Here is a 21,860-nt window from a genome sequence, read left to right on the forward strand (position 1 = left end):
TTGAGCTTGCACTAGAGGTACGTTATAAATACATGCATATCTAAATTACCAACATTCAGAAATAACAGGAAAAATACTTGCTGGTGGATTAACTACGTATGATCAATGCCAAATAAAAAAATCTTACTCTGGTTTTGCTGAGGTCATTTAGTGCTGTACAATTCTCATGAAGTAAATATTTTTGAAAGTGTGGAATGCTCTGAGATTAAGCAATACATTACATTTTTTGATCAAATGCCAGAAGCCATAGGTGAATAGGAAACAGACATCAGTAATTACAGTTTGTACTTCAGCTATTTCAAAACCCCTTGCTTCAATGAGCAAGTATTAACTGGACAGACACTCCTTCACAAATTAGAGGTTGCAAAGGCTTATTACACACCGTATTTATCTTTGAAACTTGTCCAACAGAATTAAACTAAAAAAATAATGATACAGATTATGGTTGCAGGCAAAAAACTATTAAAACTTTTAACAACTATATATATGTTATTATCTGTCAAACTGTCCCTGCAGCCACTCTTTGGTTTAGGAGCTCAGGAATGCAGTATTAAGAAATACTAGTAATTGTATTAGTATGGTGTTGTCAAACATCAAACTGGCTGTATTTTATCACAGGAGTTAATAAACAATTTATTTCTTGATTGTGTAGGCCTTAGAACATAATAGAGCTGCAAGAATATAAGTCTGGACTACCCCCAAATGGGAGTAGAAATGAGAATGTGTGACACCCACATAAGCAGGCAGCACACAACGAGCATCCAGTGCTTAGTGAAACTGCACACAACCATCAACTTGACATGAACTACATCTACTGCAAAACCAAAAGCAATCTAACCACCCCACTGTGTTATAGTACCCAAATAATAAACTTAGTTAAGAGGCATTTCTGGCAAAGTTTGGCATATAACTGAGCTAGCTTCAAAAGAACAATGGGTAATTGTGAGACATTCCCCTTTTCAAAGTGAGTTTTTCTGTTTACTCTGGAGAACTGCACATGAGAAGCTACAAGACTTTTCCTCAAATGACTTAAGACTACTCATGATATTCAAGGCAGTACCATGACTATAGTTGGAAGAAATATGAAAGTGCGGTGGAGAAAAATACTGAGGCAAAACTAGTTCATGCATTTATGTTTTTCAAGGCTTCCCAGGGGTAGGAAGGAGCTCAAGATATCATCAAATGAGCTCCTAATAAATATTTGGCTTCACAACAGATTTGTACCGAAATTAGTAATTTAAGTACATTCCTCCAGATATGCAATTTCAGTCAGACGAGGAAATAGCACAAACTTTTCATTTGCTACAAGAATTATTACTACATCTCAAATTTAGTTCAGTGTAAGAGATTATATATTTAAGCTGATTAAAAAGGTTTCAGTTAAGAGAAACAAGCTTTTGGATTGTTTTAACACTCTTAAAAACCAGGAAAAGTCAAGTAAAACTGTGTTCTGAGATTTTTTTGACCAAAATTCACAGCACAGAGCAAAACTAAGGAAAAGTGTCAGGAATCCAAGACATGTTAGAATCAGATCCACAATTCAGGAGGATGTTTATTAAAGGTACAGTTATGTGTTCATTTATTTATTATGTTTTTTGATGATCTTTCTCTATAAAGCTGTATTACGCTTCTTTATTTTCCCTGTTAATCGGGTTTTTTTGAACATGGTATAATTCTGGGAATTAAGTAATATTCTAAACAAATACTTTAGATAGATCAAAATATTTGAAATGTGATCGTTTTTAAATTCATCACACAAGTAACCCAATGCCAATATTCTGCATACTTCCTTAATAGTTACATTATTAATGGCCTAACATAAAACTAACCGGTTATTTAAAGTGAAAATTATTACAGGTGGCTGGGTATGCACTGCTGTGACAAATACAATGTGGCAAGTTCTCAGACAATAGCTGGTTTTTGACAGTTTGGATTTCTTTTAAAGCACATTTTCATATCAAACAGCACTAATCCTTACAATTACATCAAGATCTTTATTTGAATAATAAACACTGTTAGTGCTAAGAGCAACTATTACAAAAAAAACATACAGCATCTGTTTAATATACGCTACTTTTAAATGTTTAATGGAATACTGCTGATGTTTTCAGCACAAAATTATCAGTACCATTTCTGCTTTTCAGTATATAACAAGCAGAAAGGTCAACTGTATCTAACACTCACCTGCCAGCTGCTTAAAAAAACCCAACAGAAATTATGGACAGAGTGCCCTTAAATTTTGGACAGGAACATTTGGAACCGAGAAAAATCCTGATGAAAGGTTCATAGTGTAATCTGTTTGTTTATGCAAGCAAACATGCAATTTACTTTTATAATTACTTTACTAAGAGATATCACTTGCTTCCCTCCACACCAAAGTACCTAAAGCTAATGTAGTTCATAAACCATAGTGTGAGATTTATGATGTTATACTGCAGAAACCTGTTTAGCCCCTGATTTACAATCCTGGCAATTGTATTCAACTCTGTCATCATAACTAATTACAGCTAACTGCAGATTACCATATTGCAAACTCTCAACTTTGTGAAAGAAATACGACGTTCTGCTAAAAGAGAAAAAGAATCAAATATCCTGAGGGCTAATGAACAAAAATGCACTATTCCATGTTGGACTGCAAACCTAAACTCTTCGAACTGGTGCCGTAAAACTTGAAATTGCTATTTGTTGGCAAGTTGTTTTAGCCTCAAGTACTTACACAGTAAATCACCATTACACTAATACCATACCTTTGGCCTGAAACATATTAATCTTGGTTAACAATAACTGACATTTACATTACCAATTAAATTCAGGCATTGTGGTGAATAAACATACATGCAAGAGCTTCGGGGAGAAAAGTTACTAGTTCTGAATGTGTCCTTTTCACTGAACAATTTTGAAGAAACATCATCAATTCTTCTCATAATCTTATAACAAACATTCAAATCCTAATTGATCTGTAAAATATTTGACTTGGAGTAAAATCTGCATTTGTTTCTTGGGTGCAGCTAACTGCACAACACATTTCAGATATTTTTCAGGATACCTATTTCTATACTTTATCTGCTCAAAGAAACTGTGACTTTTAAAACGTGAGTTCCTAGGAAGGAAAGGAAAATGGGACTTTTAAATATTCTGAAGAACATGGCACCAGGACGTGATGAATATATACCTGATCCTCCCAGGAGAAGGAGGACGGACTTTTTCAGCCAATTTTTATGTTTACTATAATGTCTACATTTACTAAGCCCATAAATGCATAAATAATAATGGTTTTAAACATGTAGGGTGGTTTTGCTTTTGTTTATTTAGTGCCCCCTCAAACATTCAAGCAATCAGAAAAGTAGTACTTGCTGCATTAAGTCTGTATAACCTCAGCAGGAAAACATATCCCTCTCCTTACACCCACACATAACTGCAGAGCAGCACAGAACACATTTGGACAAAGCATTTTATTCCAACTTTAGAGAGTTCTCTGCCAGACCTCAAACGCATTCTGCAATGTATTATCTTAAGTTTTTAGATTTTGGAGAAAAATACTATATTTAACATAGTACTGATGTTTAGGTAGTATTGTTTATAATATATTATAAGATAGCTCCAAAACAAGATACTGCAGTCTAACAGCATTATGAGAAACACAAGGAATTTCATATGTTGGGTTTTGTTTCGGGATTTTTTTGTGTTTAGATTTAAGTTGTCCACAAAGATTCTTCTGGTAAGAACAGGTATATGACTCCTGAGGAAAACAGGATGGGTCACATGTATCCCATATTGCTTTTTGTTTCCCATCTTTTCTTGGCTTCAAATCTGAAATAGAGCACAAAAGCCACATTAGGAATCACAAGCATATGTGTTTCAGGTATTCAACCATACTATTCTTAACAACAACAAAAATAAAATCTTATTTTTAATACTGTAATAAAGACATGAAGGCAAGTGCAGCCATATAACCAATACATTAATTCTGGAAAAGCCCCTGTACTTATGTCTGATACACTGCTAAAAAAACCCACAAAAAAAACCCAAAACCCAACAAGGTTAAACTAAACAAATAAGATTAGCACAAGCCTATTTCAACTAAAAAAAACATTTAACTGACATTGTATTGTATACACTTAGTGCCAATGAAACCACAAATGTTTAATTCCATACTCAAATGGCTTACCCCCAAGCAAGCTTCTTTTTCTTTCGAGCTTCTTGGGCAGCCTCTGCTTCTTGCTTGGCTTTTACAAAGTTGCGGCAAGCGGCAGCTTTGGCAATTTTCACACCAAGCTAAGACAAGAAAAAGAACAAATGAAAACTGAATAGATGCAAATGGCTCATATGTTTAAGCCTCACAAATTACTTGGTCTGATATTGTTTCTCAAAAGTCAATAGATATTAAAATATTAGGCTGATGCTGTACTATTAGATCAGACAAGCACACATGTCTCTTGAGAGAAATACAAAGGAGTAGGATCCTGGGGCAAGCAATCCTTTTCACCAAATCATTCGTTTTTCAAGAATAAAAGCAAAGGTCAATAGCCCACTAGATCCTTTTGTTTGTTTGTTTTTTAAATATATAGACATACATATACACACATGCAGGCTTCATTAGTAAAACCACTCTGTGACCTCAGCTGTGCTAACAGAATAGTATCCGGTCTTACCAATATGAAAGCCGCCCAAAACCAGTTTTGTACAGGAATGACTGCTATGACCACACATTTCCCAGCACTACCAGTAGACACGTTTTAATCAGTCTATCCAGAAAGTAAATGAAGCAGTGTCCTTACAGTTCATCTGGCATAGTCTTCACATTACTAGCTTTCAGACTATTAGTGTGATAATATGCATGCATTTCAAATAAGGTCATAATAGGCTGGAGGTGAATACTTTACTTGCATAATGCAGGTGAATACTTTCATAAACTTACTCACATGGTGAGAATTAAGTTCACTTTAGTGAACATCGAGGTAAAAAATAAAGCAAAAAAGATGAAAGAAAGTACTGTGAACTATGACCAGATTGTTTTCCTTAATCATCATTCATAACTTGTCCACTGCAGTTACATTTTGTGATTGCTGTCATGACTCAACATTATCTGCACCTAAATTAGGAATTATGGAAGAATTTGGTCTCAGAAGAAGTTACCGCTTTTCTCCAATACAAACAAGCAATTCATTCAGCCCAAACTGCTACAAACTGCGACATGGACAAACAGGTTTTCTTCCTATCCACTCCAAAACCTACTGAAGTTAGCTAACCTGTTTCTGATTGGATATTCTAAATTTCCCAAAACGTCATGGGAGCATCAACAAGAGAGGCATGGGAGACCCAAGTGAAAGAACATTCCTTAACACTTTGGTTAAAGTTCCATTATTAATGGTAATACACATCAGTAATCTGCAGCATCTATACAGGCAATTCTTATTTACTCCAGCTCTTTTGTCCAGGTAAGATAACACTCAAGAATGCATCTTCAAGGGTAGATGCACTGACACATCTACAGGTCTCCCGCCAAACACCTACCCTGTAGGTAGGCTGAAACCCTGATTGTTTTGTTAACAAAGCAAACCAAGAGAGCATCGCTACAAGCTATACTACCTTACGGTCCTTTCAGAGTTCAAGAATCAAGAAAACAGCCTTTCTGCAGAAGGCTTTGAAAGTCTACATGCATGTAAGGCAGTAAGCACAACATCAGTTTGTCCTTTGTTTGAGATTAAAGACTGGCAACACAAACAGTTAAGAGGTAAGCATAATATTTTAAAAGGAAAATGTGCAAAGCAATGCTAAACAAGTTTTTCATCTACTATTTGCACGTGTTATAAGGTCATAAATATGTAACTATGGAATCATTTTGATGCACAAAATAATTCATGTGACCAGACATTTCAAAACTTTTATATTATTAGCTACATCATTTTTCATTATATAACATTACATACAATCAGTAATTCAATGCCAACATCTTAACTGCCAAATCTCAAGTCAAAGACTAGAACATAACGTTCTCTTATTATCACTTAATTCTCTTATTATCACTCTTATTGTCACTTAATATTTAAGGGCAGCTATCAACTTTAATAAACTTGCAGTATAAGAAAGCTTAAGAAAACTCACCTAAAATATTCAGAAAATGTTTACTTGTTAATTGAAACATGACTAATTATTACCTGAAAAACAGAGCAATCTGATGGCTGAAGTCAATCAGCATGAACCATGCCTTTATTTTTGAGCTGTATTTTACCTCCTAACATACTTGAAAATTAACTCTTACTATGTGATGAATAACAGCATCTCCTTAAAATATATTCTAGTGGCTGATTGAACACTTATACACAAATATACACAAGTGAAGTCTACACAAGCACTGCAGAAAAATCTTTTGATCTGTATTTTTTGAAGGACAGAATGAGTTCTTCTATCTTTGAAAAGTACAGAAAAAATGGGATAATCATATCCTCTGTAGTGTATGTGGAAGTAAAAGGAGAAACATTTTGCAGCATTAATGTTATCATTTCTAGGCTACAGAGTCAAATTTTCAAGACATGAAAACAAATGTGTCACACATAAACAGACATAAACATTTTAGTCGGATTAAACATCATCTGCTCCCACCCACACCCAGACGTACATCTTCACACCCGCACACCCCCCACACCCCCAAAGAAATCCATAAAAGCTTGGTCAATGGGTTTTACATTAAAAAACCATTTCAGGTCATCAGATAACTCAATAAAATACAATCTTAAAAGAAGTAAGAAAGCATGAATAAAAATATATACAACAATTTCTTGTGTAGTCAAAGTATCAGCATTTTCCATATAGAACATCCAATATTTTGCTGCATTTTAATTAAGGTGTCTAAACATTATCACAAAGAACTGCAAATTGGTCAGAGCACGCAGTAAGGAAAATTAAGCTCTAAAGGCTTTTTATCACCATATTTCAGGAACCAAGGGTGTAAAATGTTCTAATTTGGGATATATTAAAAGCCATAAAAGGTCTTTCAAAAAGATTAATGGTACTTTGCTTGGATTTAAGATAAGGGCTTTAGCTGGTTGGAAAAGCAGGGCTCTGGCTAGACCCTTGAGGCATTCATCTTTACAGCCACTTGGAAGATTTGTAAAAGCGTCTGCATAACCTCAAGCAAACGCACTGCGACATTTTTTTTTTTTTAAATTCCTTTCAATTTTACAGGTTTAAAGTGTGTAAATCATATTGGGTAGTAAAGCTGATATAATGGCTCATCCTTGTAACATAATATATATATTTCTAAGACAAACTTAAAAACAACTTTGTCTCTACAGGGCAAAGACCTTTCCATTTTGAAGTTGACCAATAATCATACCAAGTGTCTTACTGTAGATATTTAATGTAGCATAAATGAAAATTCCTTATCCGTTATTTTTCATAAATTTTCTACTCATCTGAAATTGTTACCTTGCAACAAATTTCTGAAGCTTTGCTTCTTTTTGAACAGTTTCAAGGCATTTATTTAAAAATACCAATTATCATACTTTAACTTTTTATAGAATAACAGGTCTCTATGAAAAATATTTATGCCATTCTCTTTTGTTCTTTAATTAAATGAAAACAGATGTTTTCTGAAGTAAAGCGGAACCATTACTGGAGTACTTAAAGTGTTAAGGTCTTTAATTTTTATATCAGTTTGGTCTACAATTCCTGATTGTCTTTACTCAAGCTCAACATTAATGTCAAGCAAGTTACCTAGGAGACGAAAGAGATCAAAGAGACAAAAAACCCTCAAATGTCTGATTAATCAAGCCTGCAAACAGCTTATTTCTTTTAGCCTGCATGCAAGTATGAAAATGAGATTCTGGGAGCCGTACATTGTGCAGATTTGTTCATTCTTATCAGAACAAAGCCAGCGGCAGCTTATTTCATGGATCATTGGCACTGTCATCAGTGCTACACAGAACGGGTGACAGCTCCTCATTTTGAGGCTTGAACAAAATTAGCAAAAAGTCGGCACAAATTAGCCTCTCATCTTTTTAGTAATATGACATTATTCATTTACTTTTTATCCAATTTTTAATTTTTTCCTTGTCAGCTATCCCTTTCTAGTGTTTCTTGCACAGCATCATAAAACACTTTTAAAACAAGCAAAGAAATGGCTGAAGTTGAAATAGTATGTAAAGTTCAGGCAGAAGAGTAAACATTTTTATTAAGGTGCAACAGAATCTGCTGTAACTTTCAGAAAACTTCCTTGAAAATCAAACCATTTAACACGAAATATCATATAGCAAAGACTTTTCATTAAGATAGGACTGTGCAATGTAAGCGCTGAATGATACAAGTAATGAGACAGATTCAAGAACTGCTCCAGAAATATTTAGGTATGATATACAAAATGCTAAACGTACAGAAGCTCTAACAAAACATCTATATTCAAACAGGTCCTGAAATATCCTATGATCATACCAGAGAAGCCAAACAGCCTTTTAATACAGTGTTACAGTTTCTCATCAAATATGAATCTAGTTATTTCAGGCTTGCCTTTAGCAATGATTTTCTCCTTTTATGTTATGGAATGTTATCCATTGCTGACGTATATAAAATATATAAAGCAAACAAGAATACTGAGTGGATTTTGCAGTGAAAATTGTCCCCTCTCAATGATGTGCTCAACTTCCACTGTAAAATACTTTGTAACACCTTTGTTGTATTTTTATGCTGTGTATTACAACATCAAATTATATTTGGATGACACAGTAATGGAGCAAGGACAGAAAACTGTTCTAATATTAAGCTCTTTGCTAGATTTAAACATTTAAATGCAAGTAACTTCTTCCATTCATGAGAAAACACAGCATTAAAAAATTAACTATAAGCTGTTAGATGCTTTACACAGCCCCCTTATAAGAAAGGCAGTTTTAAAAAAAGAACTGTAGTACTGTTTTCAGCAATTTCTTTATCTCTGTTCTTCTAAGTAAGAAAGCTTATTAACAAGCTTTGAACTTAAAATCACATTTACAATAATGTGCCATCAACAGTTTTATAAGCTAATTAGAAAAAAAGATTAATTAATGACTGGCTGCTAATAAAATGGCAATCATGAAGAAAGAAACCAAGGGTGCTAAGCTTCAACTACCACCAATTAAGAGCTAATTACAAACAAATTATATATGTGTTTTGCTGTGGGCTTTAATTTACTAAAATGGTTTTAATTAAAAGAGAAAACATGCTGATTAATTGAACTGCAGAAAAAATCTACAGTATAAACTGTGCTTTGTCTGTCTCTTTAATTAGACTTGTAACATCTGAAATCTTTTTTTAAGGTTTGTTAAGGAAAAGATATACATAATTAAGGGAGCATAAGAATGTAATTCTAGGTGATAACCCTGCCATGTTCCAAAGGTTAAAAGAAAACAACCTCAATGAAGAGAGATACTTGGAAGCACCTCTGCTAAGTGTTAGAAAGAAAATCCTTCAGAGATAAAACAGAAACTCTTCTTTTTTTATTCCCTGGGTCCTTCAACAGGCAAGACTTCCAAGTTAATTGGTGCTTGGTTACATTTTGTATAAAAATGCATCAATGTCTTCAGGTACCTAAAAGCACTATGATAAATTGTGGACACCGCACAGAATTTAGAAATTTTTACCAATAGAAGAGCACCAAGCATCTGAAACTGTAATGTGTGTGTGACCTCATGATCAATCACATCGAACCCAGATTTTCAAATGGAAAACAGCTTCCAGAATGGTTCTCAACAGTTATGACATACAACCTTGCTCGTGTACTTCCCATTCTAAATTATATGACTAGAAGTTATTTACAGATAACAGATACTAATGTGATAAGAAAATGGTCAAAACTGATGCAACAAATTTTGAAGACAACAGCAGGAGTGATCTTGCTGTAATATGAGAATGATATCCCAGTGAATAGCCAATTAATTTCGCCAATTACGATGTAGATCTTTCATTTAAGCTTAATTACAATACCACAGTTTCCCTATAAATTGCAGCTTTTAAAAAAATCTTTCACCAAAATGCCAGAAGCCACTAAGCTAAGCACTTAGGAACGGTGCTGTCAAAAAGACTGCGTTATTTAGAGACTGACAACAACTCCAGTAATTTAGCACACTAAATTACAAACTATTTTAAAAGTTCCTTTTGACAGGTAAGTCTAATATGGTCAAGATTATTTTATCATGTTACAGTCCTCGGGCTAATGCACTCTTAGACAATGTGGCACCTATCTACCAGGCAGTTAACACAAAAACTACAAGCAAATGCAAAGTTTGAGGTTTAGCCAGATTAGCTCTCAGAATGTTAGAGCCATAAGAAATCTTCATTCTGCTTCTTGAGACACTGCATGATGATTTCAGTACAAAAACACTATGAAAAATTCTTTCTCTAAGTGAAAAAAAGCTTGGAAAACATTTTCAGGTTTATGTATTAGGGGTAGGGAGGGAATCTTAAAATTATTTGGTTCAATTAGGAAAAGAACTTTTACAAGTATCACTCCAAATTGAAACTGATTTAAAGTGAAATTACCAGATATCTCCACATACCATCCTTACTCAAAAGGATAAACACCTCCAACTATGCAGTTACAGTGCTCCACTGTATCAATATTTATTATTAAAAAAAAAAGTCAAGGCAGATTCCCAAACACAGTAGAAACAATTATATTATGCCAAAAAGGTTTTTGAAAAGCATTAGAACAGTTGACATAATTCCAAGCGTCTGTTCCCAGCTACATTTCCAAGTACCTGCTACCACTAAATCTCAACTACCCTACCCCAGAGCATCATCAAGAAAACCATTTTATCTCAGCCCAGGTAAGTGTTCATATAAACCTCATTCTCTTCAACTTTCATTCTAAAAGGTTCAGAATTTTTGGTGTAACTCCCACATTAATACTAACACTTCTATTGGCATCTCTCAAGTTAAACAAATCATCATTAAATACAGTGTTCAACAATAGTTTTAGGTATGCCATTCTGCATTTGAAAAGCAGAACTTTAAAACATGAAGGACTCTCTGCCAATGCTGAAAGCCTGGAATATTATAACAAAGACAGCAACTGGATTATAATACTAAACCTTAACTGTGCATACTATACCATGCATACTGCAATGAATTGCTAGTTATTTAATACTAAGTAGTACTATGTTGTAAGTACCAAAGAAATAATTTAGTCTAACAATGTATTTAAAAATACAGTGATTTAAGATTAAGCAGTATGACCCACCTGCATTGTGCTGATGCTCAACACAAACTTATCAGAGGAGTACTGACCCTAAATACTGTAACTGCACTGAGCTGCTCAAGCTAGATGGGGTTCTAGAAGCAGTCTAGCTAAAGAAGCACTTACTGATGGCCTAAATTATTCTGTACATCATACAGACATGCGCATATTCTTTCAGGAAGAACTTCAGTCATATATAAAACAGTGCAATCAGGAATTTCAGGCTCACTAGAACTCAGTGAAGCAGAACACCCCACAAGAGAACACACTGTGGGGATGGGCAAGGATGCTACAGTTGGAGACCTGCAACCCTGACAACTCCCAAACTAACTGCAAATCACCTTTCTAGTCCACAAACTAGGATGACAACAGGAGACAAGGGCTAACACTTTGTAGTGAGGTTTGCCAATAGATTAGATCGAGTATCATCATCACAAATACAATTCATTTTATTAACAGAAATGCAGCTACTAATAAAAAAGGGGTAACACATTTTTACTAGTCTCAAAAGCTACATATGAATCCACACATGCAGCCACTAGTAAGTACAGAGCCTTGCGCATAAGGTATCCCAAGTTCCAGCTCTCAGTCTAAAACCTTAAATGCTATTAACAAGTCCTGTTTTAAAAATCAGCATTTGTGCATATTCAAAACAGGAGAAAGCAACAAATATACTGCTCCAAGCCTCATTTTACAGCAGTACAGCAACATTTTCCACAAAGAACCTGCAACAAGTACCACATGGAAACGAAAAGACCCAAAGCCTTGAAGCAGTAGCATTTAGGTTGTTAGGATGTAAATTGCAGTGATCCACTCATAGCTGCTAGATTATGCATATTGCCTAAATCATCACTGATTTTAAAGGAATCTGATTTTAAAAAGCCTTTTCTCACTGTGTCATAATGATAGCATATTGACAGCATTATCTTGGCATTCCTTTGCTTTTTAGGACATGTTTTTACTGCCTATTCTCATCATCTGTTTATTTTTGGCTTCATTTTTCTAAATACTGAAGCTGCCCTATCAGTTTCACAGGCTTATAAATGTTATACATCAAAAATTAGTTTCACTTATTAAGGCAGGAAACAGCTTTAAGAACTCTGGGATCTGTGCCTCAAAGCAAAAGCTTTATCAGCAGGTTCCAGTCACTGCTTCTTGCAAAAGAAAATGGTGCCGATTAAACCCCCATACACCTGATTTCAAAAAGAACACCTACCCACTGAACATTTTTCACATGGCTGCAAGGAGAGCTGTACCCCAAACAGAAGGCAGCTGTTTCTCATATACTCCCTGTCCCCAACCCTGCAACACTGCTCAAGAAAAATGAAAACTATACATAAAAAGATGAAGTTGAGATAAAAGAACAATAATTCATCCACTTATTTCTCTCGACTTCAGAAGTGGCATACTTCAATACAGTCATAGTATATAGTTCCATGCCTGGCTTCCTCACAGTGTTGTGTTGCATTTGGAAGTTAGAGGGATACAAACAGCCACATCTTAGAAGAGAGTTAATTTTTAAAGTATTATGTAAAATCAGTTTTTAAAGGGACATTTCTTTAAATTGCAAAGAGAAGGAAAGTAGCCATGGAATCAATACTATACAATAGGAAAGCAATATTTTATTAATTGTACTTGTATACAAAACAATGATTTTTTTATCAACCTCTTCCATAATCAAATCCTTTTATAAAGTTCTTCACTAAATCAGAATTAGTCACTGTTAGGATGATTTCCTTAAAATAAAAAGTATTTTAAAAGATCCATTAAAAAAACCCCAGCTTCTTAAAATCAAATAAAAACAAATCTCGCAGTGGGTTATGTAGCACATCTTTAACAACAGTAGAGAACCCCAGTGAATTCACATGGATTCTGCCTCGACAGAACTCCTCATGAGATCAAGACAGAATCATTTGAGTTTTCCTTCTTTCAACATACTATTTATTCAGATAAACCCACTTAACCAAAACCAAGTCAAGGCTGTGAATACTAATAATGTTTCAAGCATTTTGTTTTCAGAATTACAACATGCTAATATTTGAAAGTCAACAATTTGGAGCTAATGTTCCACAAATAATAATACATTGCTGTAGCACCTGGGATATGCTAGATGTTGTACAATCCCATGGCTACTGAAATCAGATAACAGTTTATCATAAATATTACAAAACCTTAAAACTTCCTACATTAATTTGTTTTTATAGTCAAACAATTTGCACTAGAACCTCAGTATGTTTTATTGATTATGATATTCTAACCACTTTAGAGTAGATGGGATAATGACATTTGTGAAGGAGAACAGCAAGTGTTTTTCATGTTGTACACATGAAAGGGAATAGAACAGCGTCACAGTAAGAAGCTGGTCAGACTTCAAGGGGACATTAGGACACATTCCTATCACTGTCAGTAACTGTTACCTTTGTGGATTGAAGTTTTGTGATCACTGGTGAAAAGGCAGATAAGGGTCTAGTCCTTAGAAACTGCCCTGAGTGCCTAAATGTAGGAGGAGTTTAATGATTGCGTAAGAACAGGCACTGAGGAACGGGTAGTTTTACCTAACCTTAAGAGAACCTCAGGAACTGTACTTCCCATTTCAAAAGCCATCTGCTTTTAAAACCATCACAGTATTGTATTATATTCCATTAAACAGATATAAATCTGCAATTTTACATTAAAGCTTGGCTTGAAACCCTGTACTTTGGAAACATTTTAAATATTTGTATGAGAATGAGAAGTATTTGGAATTTGTCTTTCTTAATGCTTGCTAATACCTTTGAATTTTGTAGTATATACCAGAAAATTCCCATTAACTCTGTGAAGATAGAATAGTATGCAAGATAGACGAATGAAAGCAAAAAATATGTAATTATTTTCTAATATAATTTTAGAATATTTATAATTATATAAATCAGGTAACTTAAAAATTATAGCTTCTCCACTCACCTCAAATAGTACTTATCTAGTTATTTTTTCTTACCTGGCTTCAAAACTATTCGGACTATCTTTTTATCCTAGTTTTCTTCCTTTGCATTTTCTCCCATGCACAAGCAGCAGTGGGCACAAGAGCTTTCATGGATTTCAATTACATACTTCAGCTGCTACCACCTACCATACATACACCAATTTAACTATTTCTTGTATGAAACTGCAATTACCAGAAGTATCTGGTAGATTCCTCACCAGTTTAAGTATTCACTCAGCACTACATACAAATTTAAAGGGTCTACTTTTTGTAGTAAAGAGCAACATAGCCTTCATAGAATTACTCATATACACCAACTAACAAGACATCTTGAAGAAAAAAAAAAAAGGGAGTTTCTCTCAGCTGCATTTTTTTTTATATGCATTTATATACTAAAAATGATGACAAGGAGAAAAAAATATCCATTCATTTTATAAACATCTTTCTAAGGCTACAGCAATGTTTCACATCCATCTACTCCCATTCTTCTTCAGAATACTTCCAGCTATCAACTCCTGATCACACAAATACACAGTAAAAAAGCACTGACACACAAGTCTGAGTATGTCTGTCCTTATTTGGGCATGCTCTAAACTTGCTAAATCTCTACCTTTCTTCTTCCCCAATAAAGCTTGGGAGGCCTGGAATTCAAAGACAAATCTGAGGCACAAGGAACTCACAGGAAGGGAACATCCTACTCCTGTTTTCTTGGCTTGAGACATGGCAAGAAAATCAAAAGCTCAACACAGATGACTAGTTAATGACTCATCTGACTTATGGAGTCAGCAGGAAGGCTTTAAAACGAGGTTATTTGGGATCGTTCATAGCTGTATTTTCAATTCTTATTCATAGCTTCAGCTGTCCGAGCATTATTAGATCAGCAACAAAATCCTTCAATCACTGACAGAAATCTGCTTAGGAAACAGGAAAGATGCCCCAAACTATCTTCAATGTTATTTTAGTTATCACACCTTTTGTACAGATGTACAAAACTAAATGTTTCCTAAGAGCTTTTGTTAATAGTCCACTTACCTCACGGATGGCTAATCTATCACTCAGCTCCTCAGCCTTATCAATGTCACCTTCAGCCACAGACTTCTCTATGCTAAGTTCAAGGCCAGACTAGAAAAAAGAAAAGCAAGTATCTTTAGGACAAAAAGAAATAACACCTTTAAAGGGAGCATCTCCTTTCTAAAAATATTTCTTTCACAAAATTATTTTAAGACACTGCATAAACCTGTAATTTTTATGTAACACAAATCACTTTGTCTATGTATTGTAATGGACAGTATAATTAAGAATTCATTGAAAGGCTGCCTGAGCACAAATCATTGCATTAGTTCCACCTTATGTGCAGGATAATACTGTAGGTTAAAAAAATTACACGGACTAGTTTATGCCTGTCACAATAAAATTTCATCTGAAGATCTGGCTTATCTCTTCCATCCCTGGAGCTTTCTAAACAAAATGTGAAATATATGTGTCAGGTAACATGAAGAATGGCAATTACCACTGTATCATTACAGTTCTAAGATCTTATCTTTACCCAAAAACTGAGTTCTGGCATGGTGCCACTCCACTGTGCTAATAAATTAAAAATTCTAGCAGTCTTATAGAAAACAATGAAAAAGCTTCAGAATTTAACCTCTGAAAATAACCTTTATGATCAACATAACTTGTTTAACAACAACATTTACAAATAATGTAACAATAAAAAGTAAATATTTACTGGAAATTACAGTTTGAAACTTCTCAAAGAATACAGAAGGGTAGCATAGCAGTAGGTACTGACCGGAATTTCACAAAAAACTCTCTCATAAAAGAATTTACAGCCTCACTGGTTTTAAATATTGAATGAAAACACATTTGACAGTTTCATAATGTACTTTTTCAAAAGATAAAAGCAAAAAAGCAAACAATTCTTGAGAAACAGCAATCTGCAGATACTGCACTTGAATTATTCAGGTGGAAATTGGGAAAAAATAAAAAAAAGGAGTACACAATTAGAAGTTGCGATGATAGCCAACTGTTAGATATCTTTTCTGAAATTAATGAGACATACATTCCACTAGCGATAAAATCTCTGAACTTACATGGACAGCATCTGCATTTTAAGACTATGGGCCTCATTCCAGATCTACCCTGATCAGTTTAACTACAACTAAATATTCACCAAAAGAACTCAGACAGAAGCAACAACGTCTCATGACTTGCATGCAGAAACTTACTTCAGGCAAATGAAAAATACAAAATCTATCATAAAGGAGGCTAACTGAACACTTGACATCATAGAACTTACACAGGCCTTTACTAGAAAAACAGAACGAACAGTGCTATGCTACTCACAATATAATGAGTTTCTTAACTTATCCATCATCGTGTACCAGTTATTCCAAATATGACTATTTACACAATAATATTTATGAACAGAATGTATAATAAACCCCGCAAAACTGTATGGCAGGTTTGGCCCTCTAATGCCTATAGCCACTAGTGTTCACTAAGGGATTTATTTGACACATTTTAAAGTTAAAATTGACTAAATGACTAAAAAAACAAAAGGAAAAAAAGTCAAAACAACACATATGAAGTCTTCTGTCTCTCATGATAATAGAAAACAAAACTAGACAGGAAACAAGCAGCATGGATACTGTCTCAAAAGAAAGCACAGCAACCTTTCAATCCAAATACAGTTCATGTGATATCTAAAAGGAAATTAAAAATGTGCACTAAATTATCCTTCCTCACAGTGTCTCAATCATTTACTCACTTTCAAATAGTCTCAGTTTTATTCCTATCTCAGTTAAGGCCGAGTTCTTTTACTGCCAAGTACAAGCTGACATGGCTTTTGCATCAACAGTCACCTTTTGTGGAGCCTTGCTATCCACAGGTGATTCAAATCTATCATTGATTCCAAAGTATTGTGTAAGTTCTTTCCATTTCTCTTCATTTGCCAACTGTTGACTACTAAAAAAAACCACAACAAAGAGTCATTAATATAACCAGTTCCCTTTCCACAACTTGTAATATTCTTTTCAATGGTAAAATAAATTTTTCCGTTTGGTAGACATGCTCTTTTCACCCATTCACAGGTTTTAATGGAAGTGAAATTAGCTATTCCTTCCCCTCTAAAACTGTAATGCCACAATCTTGAAAGCAAGTTTGTATGCAACTCCATGCAAAATATCATTTAAGAGTAACATTAAGTCCATTTTAAGTTATGCCAAATAATACATTTGTGTTCTTTTTAAAATCAAGCAATAAACTCCATCAATCACTGGAATCAAATTCAGCCTGCACGACAGAGACACTGAACAACTTCAGCAGACATTTTACATGATGTTCAAAGCTAGGCTTTGGCCATGCATGTGGTCAAATTTTTTTTACAAGTTTTGCCTGATATTAAAAACAGACATCAAATAATCACATTGACCTGGTTATACCTCTTAGTTACTTCATCGTTCTTTTTCTGTTTTTCTAGAGGAAAAAAGAAAATAAAATCCAACATTACACAGTAATACCCTACAGCACCCAATGAAGTTAACAGAACTCTAATTGGTCATGTTTCCTGTAAAAGACTGACACGCTAGGATTTTTACCCAATGATCATGTGGATTTAAACCACTTAGCTGTAAGACTTTTCATACGAAGAACTTCCTACAGTATCTGTGAAGGAGTTCTCAGCAGAGTACACAAAAGTATGTTTTACAGAATTACTGAAATACACTTCGCCATTATAAACTAGTACTAACTGAATAAATTCTACCTCTTTTCTAAAAAGAGGACAAATGTACTACTTGAACTTTTAAGTAGCAATTTACAACCTAGTCCTACAAGTGGAAAACAACACTTTTCCACACAAGTGGAATACAAGTTAAAAAAAAAAAATCCTAGACAATAGCTAGAACACATATACCCAGGCACCCAATTCTTGGTAAAAAAACAACAAAACAAAACCAACTAAACAAAACCAACAAAAAACCCTACCAACCAGCAATTCCCATTTTCAATGTATTTGATAGTACTTCCATTTTGAGAAAGTAAATTCTATAATTATATAAAACACCTTTCCTGTGGCGCTTTCTTTTTCGGCTTTTATTTTCCTGATATGCTTGGGTCTTCATTTCACGGTTTTTCTTCTGAAGCTCCACAAATTTCTACAAGATTAAGAAAAGGCAAATCAGTATTTTAAAAATTTTTTTTCCTATTTTTTTAAAAAATGTACATAACATGCTGAGTAACATCATCCCGATATCTTTATTATCCACAGTACCTTGTTAATATCTATTACATTAAAATTTATGCATTGAGAACATCCAACTCTTGATGGTGTCAAACTGGAACGAGCTCTAATCTTTCATCACCTCTCTCTGACTTTCTGCCCCCCCTAAATCCCAGGACTATTCAAACCCAACAGTTTTCTCATGGGACACGACACTGAATACACTTAACATTGGTTGTGCACTCCTGAGCTATTCAACGTATTGTCTAGCTGGTAGTTTTTAATTACAGGTATTACCGACAGCATAGTCCTTGCACAGCAAGCTACCAACACGGATTGAGGATGGAGGAGAATAACTAGTTTTTGACAATTCTTATTTTGGCTCAAAAGCCTAAAACAGATTGCTTTATTTTTTTTTTTCCAGTCCTTACATGCAACAGGAAAGTCAAGAGGTTATAAGCAACTACAAGTCTGGAGTGCCTACAACTAACCCCTACAGAAAGCAGAAGAGTACACCTCTACGTCACACAGGCATCACCAGTACAGTGGCTGATACACTTCGCAGTAAATCCTTATCAATGCAGAAAGCAGTTACAAAGAAGCTCAGAGCCCACACACTACCAAAAATGCAAGTCTTTAAGCAACTGTATAGTTACCCAAACATTTCCCTGCTGTGCTTTCAGTCACCACTGCACTAGGGGTAAAACAGTTACACTCACTTCCTATCTAAATTCCTGTTCACCCTACTTGAAACAATCTAAGGTATATTGCAATGACTGCAATTCGATCATATTTTATTTCATTTCACATTTGCATATTTAATATTCAACACTGAGTTATTTTAATTTAAAAATTAGCCATTTGACTTTGAGTATGTTGCACTCCTGCTCTGGACATTTGGAGACCTGTTAACAATACTCACATTCCACATAGTTAAAGAAATCCCAGAAGGGCACGTTTGAGATTCGTTTTCTCCATCTGTCACTGGTATCACAATGGGTTCACTGCTGACATTACTTTCAGGTCCATTCTCTTGGAATTCAGAAAGCTGAACTCTTCCAATATCTTCTTTTGCATCTTCCTTTGAAAAGGAACCATGCGATTCATCTCCATCATCAGAACTTAAGTCAACATCACTTTCATTCAGTCCCGGAGGTAACAGTCCACTCCACATCTTCCAGTTTAAACAAGCCCAAGCCACTTCAAGCCACTGAGAAGACACCACAGTTACGTGAGTTTAGCCATTCTGGGATAAAAACATAACTAAGCTGCAGAAGAGAGAAGCAGAAATAGCAAAACACATCGTCAGAATGTTTTAATTTCTCTTGAGAGAAGTAACTACCATTAGATGTTTTAGACAAGCACATTATAAAGCTTCTAATACTCACAATTTCAGAGAGAAATAGAGGATTTCAGTACACAGGTTGAAGCTATTAGCTTTTTTTTTTTTTTCTTCCTCGTTCTTTAAAGTTTTGTCACTTCGCAGTTGTTTACAGCTGCGTTCAGTTTAAGGGCGATGCTGCACCAAACGCCTCCAGCCTCTCTCCCCGGGCAGCGGGGGAGCACGTCCTCCAGCCAACCCTCCCCGGCCAGCGCTTCCCAGGGCGCCGCAACCGCCTCCCCTCGCCGCCTCCCGCCTGGCCGGCAAGGTCGCTACGGGCGAGCCCCTCCGGCGCCGGCGGGGAGACCGGAGAGCAGAGGCGGCGGGGGGAAGGGGGAGGCCGGGGAGCGAGGGCAGCCCGCTCCGGACAGAGCGAAACGCCGCTCCAAGCCAGGGTGGGGGATCGCAGACAGCGCCCCCCGTCCCGCCACCCCCGCGAGCCCGACGGCACTGCCGAGCAGCCCACACAACCCCCAGCACCGCGATTCCTCCCCCCCCAACCGTGTTTACCTGGCCACCATCTTGGCACCGGCGGAACACCCCGCCTGCCGATTGGGCTCTGCCCCGCAGCCAATCAACGGGCGCCTTGCTGCCTTGGGCCCGGCCTCCCTGGTCTCCATGACAACTAGGCAGGACGAGGCGGGGAGCGGCCTGGGGGCCGAAGGGCCGGGGAGCGGCGTCTGCCCCTGCTCCGACCCCGACGCCTACCCCGGGGGAACGGGTGCTGCCTTCCCGGGCAGGCGCTTCTCCCCTGGGGACTGTGGGCGCATAGCCCCTCCTCTCAGCGAGGTCGCTCTGGGGAAACGGAGCCAGTTCCTCGCACTCAGGAGGGCTCCAGAAGGGTCTGACAGCCCAACATGTGCAAGTGAGGCGGTTTTGTCAGAACTAACAGCAGTGCTCTGTTTTACAGCAATCCTAGTTGCCATAAAGAAGTACGGCGTCTATTCCAAAAGTAAACCTTGTAATTTATACAATGCCTAAGTGTTTATGCAGGGACAGAATGGCTAGGGTCAGCAGCCGTACTCTTCAAGGATGGAAAAATCCTTTTAAAGTTCCCACTGGTGTCTTGGATTAATGTGGTAAAGAGAAAACCTCAAGAACACTAGTCCCAGATCTTGCAAGGTTGTTTGTTGTGGATTGATTTCCCTTAAACTGCTCCAAGAATGTGCAAAAGCTCTCAGAAACTCATCAGGAATTGTGAGCCAAATAGCACAGTTCTAGGTGCTTCAAAGGTGACCAGTAAGTCTATACAGAGCATTCAGCAAAGGACTTGCGTATTTGGAAGATTCTCTTACACCTCTTTGTCCTTTCAGCCTTCATAGGTGAGACATGAAGCAAGTATTTAGGAGCAGCCTGAATATGTTTCAACGAGAACATCTTGCATTTAAGGAGCAGCAGGAAGGGAAGCACAGAGAAACTGCAAGAAAAAGATGAAGGGATAAGGCTGACATCACTAGTACGGAAATGTGTCTGAAACATGGGAAGTTTTGTGATTGAAATAATTTGTAAGAAGATGCATTTCTGGCTGACAATTTGACAGGTTGAAAACTTGAAATCTCAGTCTCAAGTCTTCTGAGAAAGGAAGTGCTGCCACAAAATCAGGACACAACTCAGTTGTGGACAAACAGTTCAGCTGTGAGGGGAATGAGAAAGGGGCAAAAGTTAAAGTGTTATGAAGATGGATAATAAGGAGTATGGCTTTGAGTAGGGATTTCTTGATGGATCACAGTTTCTGGGATTGGCTGTGCATGGAAGGAGGAAAATACCTTTCTCATGAACATAAACCAGATCTTCAGATTCATTTCCTTTTTATGCCATAGTTTTACATCCTCAGATTCATTTCTAAAATCAATTAATTCCGTAAGTAATCACTTTTTCATGAACTACATGTAAATTTCACACTCAGCTTGCTAACTAGATTTTCCTCTCATCTGGGAAATCAATTTTTAAGAGATTTATTTTGTTTACATTTAATAATTGATTGTATTTGGTATACAGATAAGTGGTAATTGATAAATGTATTGGTACTGGCTATTCATTGACATTTCTTCTAGCAAGATGTTAGACCATTAGGCTGCATGATATTTTC

The 21,860-nt window shown here is 36.1% G+C and overlaps 1 protein-coding gene across 5 annotated transcripts; it reads right to left on the minus strand.

Moving 5' to 3' along the window:
• Nucleotides 1–1,974: 1,974 nt before the first annotated feature.
• Nucleotides 1,975–20,352, minus strand: FAM204A (family with sequence similarity 204 member A). Of its 5 annotated transcripts, none has more exons than XM_074831385.1 (8): nucleotides 20,282–20,352; nucleotides 19,313–19,658; nucleotides 18,235–18,325; nucleotides 17,612–17,645; nucleotides 17,033–17,132; nucleotides 15,201–15,290; nucleotides 4,169–4,275; nucleotides 1,975–3,810 (listed from the first exon to the last, which is right to left on the minus strand). In XM_074831385.1, the coding sequence occupies exons 2-8, from the start codon at nucleotides 19,562–19,564 to the stop codon at nucleotides 3,759–3,761; spliced, it is 726 nt and encodes a 241-aa protein (XP_074687486.1). In that variant the 5' UTR covers nucleotides 19,565–19,658; nucleotides 20,282–20,352; the 3' UTR covers nucleotides 1,975–3,758. The 5 variants fall into 5 exon arrangements, with proteins under 5 accessions (XP_074687486.1, XP_074687481.1, XP_074687483.1 ...); XM_074831380.1 differs by having other exon boundaries at nucleotides 17,033–17,135; XM_074831382.1 differs by having other exon boundaries at nucleotides 17,033–17,135; nucleotides 19,313–19,600; nucleotides 20,282–20,316.
• Nucleotides 20,353–21,860: the final 1,508 nt, after the last annotated feature.

This window comes from Strix aluco, chromosome 7 (genome assembly GCF_031877795.1).
Source record: "Strix aluco isolate bStrAlu1 chromosome 7, bStrAlu1.hap1, whole genome shotgun sequence".
NCBI classification, from domain to species: domain Eukaryota; kingdom Metazoa; phylum Chordata; class Aves; order Strigiformes; family Strigidae; genus Strix; species Strix aluco.

Bases quoted from the DNA above. Each gene is read 5' to 3' on its own strand.
- FAM204A (XM_074831380.1), bottom strand. From the start codon at position 19,564: ATGTGGAGTGGACTGTTACCTCCGGGACTGAATGAAAGTGATGTTGAC. The intron at 18,326-19,312 runs GTGAGTATTGTT...TTAATCTTGTAG, and splicing joins TTTCTTTAACTATGTGGAAT to AAATTTGTGGAGCTTCAGAA. The intron at 4,276-15,200 runs GTAAGTGGACTA...TTCTTGTCTTAG, and splicing joins ATAGATTAGCCATCCGTGAG to CTTGGTGTGAAAATTGCCAA.